Raw genomic sequence first — 9,115 nt, forward strand, 5'->3', positions numbered from 1 at the left:
AATCATCTAAAGCATGAGATATGTATCATATGTATATTAACATTTGAAACACTTAAAAAGTTCACTGAAGTAAAAAATAGTCTCTGTTCCTCTTACTAGGGAAACCCACTTGGTTACTGAGCTACCACGGACTACATTTGAGCCTCGAGGTTCCAGGTTATATCCATACATGGTTCTTGGTTGGAGAAACAGTCTCATATAAGATCCCTGTGCCCAGATATATTTGGTCCCTGTGGAGCTCCTGTCCTCTCCAGCTCATAATAACTCCCCCTTCTTTCATATGATTCCCTGCCCTCTGCTGAAGGTTTGGCTATGAGTCTCAGTATCTGCTTTGATACACTTCTAACTAGAGTCTTTCAGAGGCCCTCTGTGGTAGGCTCCTGTCCTGTTACTTGTTTTTCCCTACATTCAATGCCCACCCCATTTGTCTTTTAAGTGAGGACTGATAATCTTACCCCGGGCCTTCTCTCTTGTTTATCTTCTTTAGGTGTATAGATTTCATTATGTTTATCATATCTTGTAAGTCTAAATAAGTGAGTATATATCATGTGTGTCTTTCTCCTTCTGGGATACCTCACTCAGAATGATCTTTTCTAGATCCCACCATTTGCCTGCAAATTTCATGATTTCCTCGTTTTTGCTGAGTAGTATTCCACTGTGTAAAAATATCACAATTTCTGTACTCATTCTTCTGTTGATGGACATCTGGGTTGTTTCCAGGTTCTGAACTCAATGGTGGGCTCTTTGACCTCCCCACCCCCCAAGGGAGGCACAGCCCTGCTAGGCCACAGAGGAGGATTTTGCAGTCAGTCCTGAAGATACCTGATAAAACAGGGTCAGATGAAAGGGGAGGAGGTCCTCCCCTATCAGTGGACTTTGAAAGGGGCAGGGAGGAGATGAGGGAAGGAGGGTGGGATTGGGAGGGAATGAGGGAATGGGATACAGCTGGGATACAGAGTTAATAAAATGTAGCTAATAATAAAAATAAAAATAAATATAGGTATATAAAAAAAGTTCACTCAAATTATAAATTGTGTATAAATAGTAAATTGAGAAACTATAAGGCTGTTCTAACTATAGAACAGAGAAGATATTTCCTGCCCTAAATGTGCCTTTTATTGGCCTACAATCATTATGACAAACTTATCCCCTTATTTCAGCTAATGTGTACATATGCACATACAGTGAAATAAAGTCTGACCAGTGCATGTAGAAGCATAAAACCTCCAATGTAGGAAACAAATGTATCTGTCTGTTTATCCTAGCTGTGCTAAGAACTCACTCACCACCAAAAATAAATACAGTTTTCATAACTCTTTATTTTTATACAAGAATATACTATATTACATATACATTTACAAAGTACACATAATATTTTTGAAGACTACAGTCACATACCCTTGGTGTTGCATTTTAAATTCCAGACTCCTTCTGCTTACCTTTTCCTGACAATGAATCACGGCGGTTTTGTAGATAGTACAAAAGCTGTTCTACCTCATTTAGCTTTGAAGGATGAATGAGTTTACATTCTTCAATCACCTTCCGGGCCAGAGAGGTTATGTCTGTGTTAGCATTGAGACTCTTCAGACGAATGCTGCAAGCACATCCGAATTTCCAATTCAGACATTATAAAAGTGCATGACAGATCAATAATACTGTTTTAAGATAATTTGTAATTATACATAGAGTTTATACCTATCTTACCATCGAATCTTATTAAAAGAAAATTTAGATATAATCAGGCTTATATAAATTCAAAGCAACTTAAATCTTTTAAGACTTTCTGGATATGATATTCAGAAGTCCTGTTTTGAAGCAGTACTTCTGATATAAAACACAGTCTTTACTTCTTACGGAATATGAATACATACTGCTACAAATTATATAATTTATACTTAAATATGAGATTTCCTAGTTTTTCTTTACTTGAAGTGCTGGGACTGGAACCCAAGACCTGGTACCTGCTAGGAAGTGCTATATACTCTGAGGTACTCTGGCCTTCCTTCCTCTTAAAATGAGCCCAGAACAGTCACTAGGAGTCTTAAGACGGTGCAGAGGAATAGAATGTCCTGTTTATATGGATTCATGGCATGAGAAAGAACTATGAAAACAGAAAATCAGGATTGTCAAGTAAATCCTCCTATGCACATATAGCAAGGATGGTCCATGGAAATAGCCCCCAAAGGACATCTTAGTGTTTAATTTTAACCAAAAAAAAAAAAAAATCCCAAACAAACAAACAAAACCAAACCAGAAAATGTGTGTTAACAAATCTGACACAGAAGAGACACAAAAGAAACTACATTAACAGCTGGGCATGATGGGAAAACTCAATTCCAGCACTTGGGAGGGACCCTGAAGTGGAAGAACCCTGAGCTCAAGATTAGCCTAGGTTATACAATGAGAGTTTATCCCAAACAAAACAAAAGGAAACTGACTAAGCATGTCTTTTAATTTCTATCAGGCTTTTGGAGTAGATTAGTTTCCTAGAAAAAGTGTTCACACAGTACACATTACATGTTCACCTCTTTTCCAGTTTCCACTGTGTATTTCTATAGTTAACATCTTGTATCTGTGTGGAGTATTTATTATTTTATCAAAACTCACAGAATACAAAAAGAGTAAACCCTAATGTAGGTAGTAACTAATACTGATACAGCTAATTATTAACTGAGAGCCATAGTTCATATTAGCACCTACTGTGTGTTCTATGAGTTTTTATAAATATATGTATCAATCATTATAGTGTCATACAAAAAAGTTGCATTGCTCTAAAAATGCCCCATCCTCTAACCATGGGAATCTCTAACTCCTTCATTATGCTTATGGTTTTGCCTCCTCCATTATGTCAGAGAGCTGGAACTGTAGAGTATGTACACTTTCCAGATTGATGTCTTTTGGTTACCAATATGCATGTAAGGTCCCCTCTGTGCCTTTTTGTCATTTCTTTTCATTTTTGGATAATGCTTTAAGATATAAAGGTACTATAGTTGATCTATTCACTATGACGTAATATTTAGCTTGCTTTCAATTGTTGGCTATTTTAGATAAAGTTTCTATAAATATATATGTATAGACTTTTGTGTAGACATAAGTTTCTGATACATTTCAGTGAGAATCTAAAAATGCAATTACTGGATATTATGTGACCCTATGTTAGGTTAATATAAAATGTATGCATTTTATAATATTGTATACATTTTATATTACAAGCTATGACTGAGAATTCCTGTCACTACATTCTTGTCAGTATCTGCTGTTGCCAGTGGGCCTTAGCCATTATAATGGGTGTGTTGATTCTCGTCTGTTTTAAAATACACAGGACTTTAAATCTCTTCTATTTTCTATCACCACATGTATTAGCAATCCAGTTCAACCTGCATTAACTCAAACAATTCTGGTTTTAGTGCATAGTCTCCCAAATCTCACCTCTATTAAAAGGAAACTGGAGAAAAAAATGATTCTTTTTTTTGAAAATGACTTTGGAAAAATAAAAAGCCCTAGCATAATGCTGGCAACACTATTTTACAAGCAATACAGGGTCAGAGGCAGGGCAGGACAGGTGTCCAACCACAAGGTATCTGCGGTTGGGCGCCTGAAACAATCGGGACACCTAAGATAAGAGCCGGGAGTCTTTCCCGCCTTCTCTAAACCGGCTACGTGACTTAGCCCACATCTGCTTTCCCGCCTTCCCTGCTCCAAATACGTAACCTAACTATGGCTTTGTTCAAATCCCCCAATCAGATCCCCGTAACTATGCTTCTCGCTTCTGTAAATGTGCTTCTTGCTCCCTAACCCTATAAAAACCCGTCACCCCAACCGAGGGGCGCGCAGGTCTTCCGAAAGGCTTTGTCGCCCCGGGTACCCGTGTATCGAAATAAACCTCTTGCGGCTTGCATCCGAAGGCTGGTCTCGCTGATTCTTGGGAAGTGGGGTCTCCCCGTCTAGAGAGGCTCTAGCCAGAGTCTTTCAGACTTGACTGTTTTTAATCAGCATATGTACTTTTCGTTAGGCACCCAACGTCTACTAAAAACTAACAAAATATCATGTGTTGATTTCTACACCATAACCATTAGCTTCTCAAAATGAAATCTTCAAAAAGTTGAACTTCGTTGAGAATGGCTTATATCATTTCTTTGAGTGATATAAGAGGCTGAGATAGTAGGCTTGTGGATTTAGGCCATTACTGACTTCCCCAATTTAATGGCAGCTTATATCATACTTACCTTAATCTACATAGATTTCCTCTTCTTCACAAAACCTCTTAACACATTTTCCTTTTGGTAGTGTTTTTTGGTTCGTGCCTTTTGCAAGTGAGTGTGACACACCTTTGGCTAGTGAGCGTATCCCTTAGTACTAAAAATTAAATTCTTCTCCTGAAGTGTAGGTTATGAAACTATAAAGTTAAAGACAGCTTTCCTCTAAGAAATCCTCTAATGAAATTTCAAGAGATTTTCATTAGTGTTCAAGTTGCATATTCTCAGGCAAGCAATGAGAAACAGAAAAAAACAAAGCTGAGAAAAGAATATAAGAGTGAGCTGGCCCACAGGGTGAACATTCACACATGGTCTAGAAAACTCTGTATCTTTAGTACGAGTCATTAATGTCATTAATATAAGTCCCTTCTGATCCCAATGGAAAACCAATGAGGACAAGAAAAAGAGGAACAAGCCAGGGCTTCTCTCCATAGCATCACTGAAATTCAGGCTGAGTAAGTCTTTCTTCTAGGGGCCAATCATGTGCAAAGTACTTGGACTCCACCTCTTAGATGCCAATGTGGCTATCTTATAATGACAACTTAAAAGATCTCCATGGGAAACAATGATCCTTGTGGGGAGAAGAATCATCCCCAGACCACGTAAGGAACAGAGTCAGTGCTACACACTTAACGCAGTTCTATCGCACGTGTACTCGGCAGCCCGAGCACACTCAGTTCCAACAGAACGTGGCATCGGTAGTGCTAAGCAGTTACCAAATCAATGTTGTATCCAGCTGGAGGAGGATCGAGGGAGAACACTAAGCGATAGCAAATCTTTTTTCTATTACCATAAACTTATAGAAGGAAGGTAAGATAATTATCAGCAAAACTTCAGAATAGTGAAAAAAAAAAAAAAAAAAAGGACAGTTCCCTAGGGACTCCCTCAAAACCAAGAAGGAAAGTAAGTAGGGCACTAGATCTAAGAGCAATCTCAGGAAGAGCTTCCACGTTACTAACATTTTTCAGAGGACTAGGTTGTTTTTTAGGGCTAATTCAAGATCTGGGCCTCACGTGGGAACACCTTAACATCACTCCACTCCCAGCAGTTCTATGAAAGTAAGAATACAGGGTTTTCTAAGACTCGACATTTGTCAATGAAGCAAAAAGTCCGATATAAACGTACCTTTTGTGATGAATTTCAGTTAACATTACAAAAATTTTACTTCCTGTAGAATATATTCCATATTTATATAGTTTAATGCAATCCTTCCTTGACTAAGATGAAGTATGTCTAGAAGGATGCTATAACCATTTGTTATCTATGAAGATTAAAATAATATCATTTGTATAAAGGTTATATAAAGTCCCATTTTCAAAATGTATACAAATGAAGAAAACTTACATTTTTTGGCATTCCTTTCGTTCTCCCAACATGGGATCCCCCATTTCTCCAAGAATGGTAGCTTCCACTTCATACTGAACAATGAGAGCTTTTTCTGATGGATGTACATCAATATTCCCCCCTTTAACTTTCCTACAAAAATTTAAAAAAAAAAAAAACAGATTAAAATCTCACAGAACAGCCATCATTTTACCCAGTTTCCACATCTAAAACATGAGGGCTAGATTAGCATATACTGCCTAATTACATTTCCTCAGAGCCTGGGACAAGTTTGTATTTCCTGGCCCAGCAGAAAAGTACCATCATGAGCAGTGTTTCCTTGAAAAAATATGGATTTACACAAAGAACCATGTTTAAAAGCAAGTAAGTGAAACACTTATAATTAGGATGTCTTTGCAGAGTTGTTTTAATTTGGATTTCCCTGATTGGTGGAGATGATGAACTTTTTTTTTTTTTGAGATATTTCTTAGTCATTTTTATTTCTTCTTATAAGAATTCTTTGTTCAGACCTATAGCCCTCTTTTTTTTCTTTTTTATTACAATTTATTCACTTTGGATTCCAGCTGTAGCCCACTCCCTTGTCTCCTCCCAGTCCCACCTTCTCTTCTTCTACCCTCCCTCCCTTACCTCCTCCCATGCCCTTCCCCCACTCCACTGAAAGGGGAGAGTCCTCCTCCCCTTCTATCTGACCCTAACCTATCAGGTCTCATCAGGAGTGGCTGCACTGTCTTCTGTGGCCTGGTAAGGCTGCTCTCTAATCAGGGAGCCAGCCACTCAGTTTATGTCAGAGACAGTCCCTGCTCCCCTTACTAGGGAACCCACTTGGACACTGAGCTGTCATGGGCTACATCTGTGCAGGGGTTCTAGGTTATATCCATGCACGGTCCTTGATTGGAGTATCAGTCTCTGCAAAGACCCCTGGGCCCAGATTTTTTTGGTTCTGTTGGTTTCCTTGTAGAGCTCCTGTCCTTTCCAGGTCTTTCTATTTTCCCCTTCTTTCATAAGATTCCCTGCACTCTGCCCAAAGTTTGGCTGAGTATCAGCATCTGCTTTGATACCCTGATCAGTAGAGTCTTTTAGAGTTCCTCTGTGGAAGGCTCCTGTCCTGTTCCCTGTTTTTTCCCACTTCTGATATCTATCCTGTTTGCCCTTCTGAATGATGATTGAGCATCTTACCCAGGTAAGCTTTTTGCATAGCTCACCTTTTGAATGGGTCATGTTTTTTCGTTTGTTTGTTTTTTGTTTTGTTTTACCCTGAGTTTTTGAGTTCTCTATATATTCTGGATATTAATCCTCTTTGGGTAGCTGGCAAAGATTCTCTCCCATTCTGAGAACTTCCTCTTCACTCAATTGTTTCCTTAACAGTGAAGAAACTTTAGCTTTATAAAGCCCCTCTTGTCAAATGTTGGCCTTGTAAATGAAATCCTATTCAGAAAGTCCTTTCTTACACCCATATCACATAAGGTACTGCATACAGTTTCTTCTAGCACTTTCAGTGTTCCAGGTTTCATATTTAGGCCCTTGATCCACTTGAAGTTAGTTTTTGTGCAAGGTCACAGACATGGGTCTAATTTCATTTTTATACACGTAGACATACAGTTTTCCTAGCATCACTTGTTGAACCTATTTTTTTCTCCAGTGTGCGATTTTGGCATTTTTGTCATATACTATGTGGTTATAGTTACTTATACTGTACTCATGTTTGGGTCTTCTGTTTTGTCCCACTGGTCTACATGTCTGTTTTTATGCTGGCACTGTGTTGGATTTATTAGATGGCTCTGTGCTGTAATAATTAATTACAATAATAAATAATTAATCTGTAATATTAATCCCTCCAGCACTGTTCTTTTTGCTCAATATTGCATTGGTTATCCAGGGCTTTTTAAGGTTGCAAATGAATTTTAGTAAATGTTTTTTGTTTGTTTGTTTCCCGTGTGTGTATGTGTGTGTGTGTGTGTGTGTGTGTGTGTGTGTGTGCGCACGTGCATATGCGAATGTAAAGAATGACATGGAATCTTGATAGAGATTGCATTGAATCTTTCAAATAGCTTTTGGTACAGTCATTTTCACAATATTAATTGTACCAATCCATGAGCATGAGATGTTGTTCTATTTTCTAGTGTCTTTCTCAAAGAAACATCAATAAAACTTAAACTACATGTAGATTCCCACACATTAATAATGGGAGACTTCAACAACTCACTCTCAATATCTTTCTTTAGAAATTTAAACTTTTCATTTTAAAAGTCCTTCATCTTCTTGGTTAAGTACATTCCGAGATATTTTCTTTTCTTTGGAGTTATTGGGAAAGTGAGTATGTCCATAATTTCTTTCTTTGTATATTTGTTGTTCGCATATAGAAAAGCTATTAATTTTTGTAAATGGATTCTTTATCCTGACACTTTGCTGATATTGTTGATTGTTTCTAGAAGATTTCTGATGAAACTTTTGATATCTCTTAATAATAGTTTACTTCTTGTTATCTTACTTGCATCCCTTTACTTTCCTTTTCTTGAATCCTGCTCCAGGAAGCACATTGAGCAGTATACTGAAAAGGGATTGGGATAACTGATAGCACAGCCTCATTCCTGATTTCAGTTTGCTTTATTTAGGATATTGTGAGCTGCAAGTTTCTCATATATAGCTTTCATTATGCTGAGGTATGTTTCTTCAAGTCCTTCTTTCTCTAAGGCATTTACCATAAAGGCATGCTAGATATTGTTAAAGGTTTTTCTGTAACTATTGAGATAATGATATATTTAAGTTTATTTAATTTATTACATAAAGTTATGTTGAACCATCCTTGCTTTTTCGAGGTAAAGCCATTTTGGTCCTGGCATATAATCTTTTGGATATATGCCCATATTAAGTCTGTAAGTATTTTAATGAGATTTTTAACATATAGAATCATTGTGTATACTGGCCTGTAGTTTTTTTTGTTTGTTTGTTTTTGTTGTGTCTTTACTTAGTTTGGGTATGTAAGAGTAGTTTGGGAGTGTTTCTTTGGTCTTTTTTCTTTCTTTCTTTCTTTCCTTTTCTTTTGGAAAATTTAAAAGGATTGATTGGAGATCATCTTTGAAAGTCTGGTAGAATTTGCTGTGAGTAATTTTGAGCCCTATTTTTGTCAGAAAAATGTTATATTTTATGTGTCTGACTGTTTGTACTTGTCTATGTATGTGTCTGAAGCCTGTGGAGACCAGAAGAGGGTAGTGGGTCTCTTGTAATTGGAGTTATAGACAGTTATGAGCCACCACATGGGCACTGAACACTCAACTGGAGTCCTCTGCAAGAACATCATGAAATCTTCACTGCTGAGCCAATTCTCAGTCCCTAAAACTGTTTTCACAATAGATGTACCTCAATAAATTTTCTATTTCTATTTTAAATATGAATAATTTTATCATAAATGCTGAACTTCTTTCCTTCCTTCCTTTCTCTTTTTTCTTTCTCTCTCTTTCTCTTTCTTTCCTTTCTTTCTTTCTTTCTTTCTTTCTTTCTTTCTTTCTTTCTTTCTT

The 9,115-nt window shown here is 37.3% G+C and overlaps 1 protein-coding gene across 2 annotated transcripts in view; it reads right to left on the minus strand.

The window, feature by feature from the left end:
* The window catches only part of Kifap3 (kinesin associated protein 3), a 135,840-nt gene that overhangs the window by 120,308 nt on the left and 6,417 nt on the right, over window positions 1-9,115 (minus strand). For both annotated transcript variants that reach the window (XM_055624497.1, XM_055624498.1), the window contains exons 2-3: window positions 5,601-5,732; window positions 1,440-1,594 (exon numbers count right to left, since the gene is read on the minus strand). In XM_055624497.1, coding sequence (XP_055480472.1) covers window positions 1,440-1,594; window positions 5,601-5,732 — 287 coding nt within the window. The remainder of the gene's footprint in view (window positions 1-1,439; window positions 1,595-5,600; window positions 5,733-9,115) is intronic.

The sequence above is a fragment of the Psammomys obesus genome, unplaced genomic scaffold (genome assembly GCF_907164565.1).
Source record: "Psammomys obesus unplaced genomic scaffold, mPsaObe1.curated_primary_1811, whole genome shotgun sequence".
In the NCBI taxonomy this organism is placed as follows: Eukaryota; Metazoa; Chordata; class Mammalia; order Rodentia; family Muridae; genus Psammomys; species Psammomys obesus.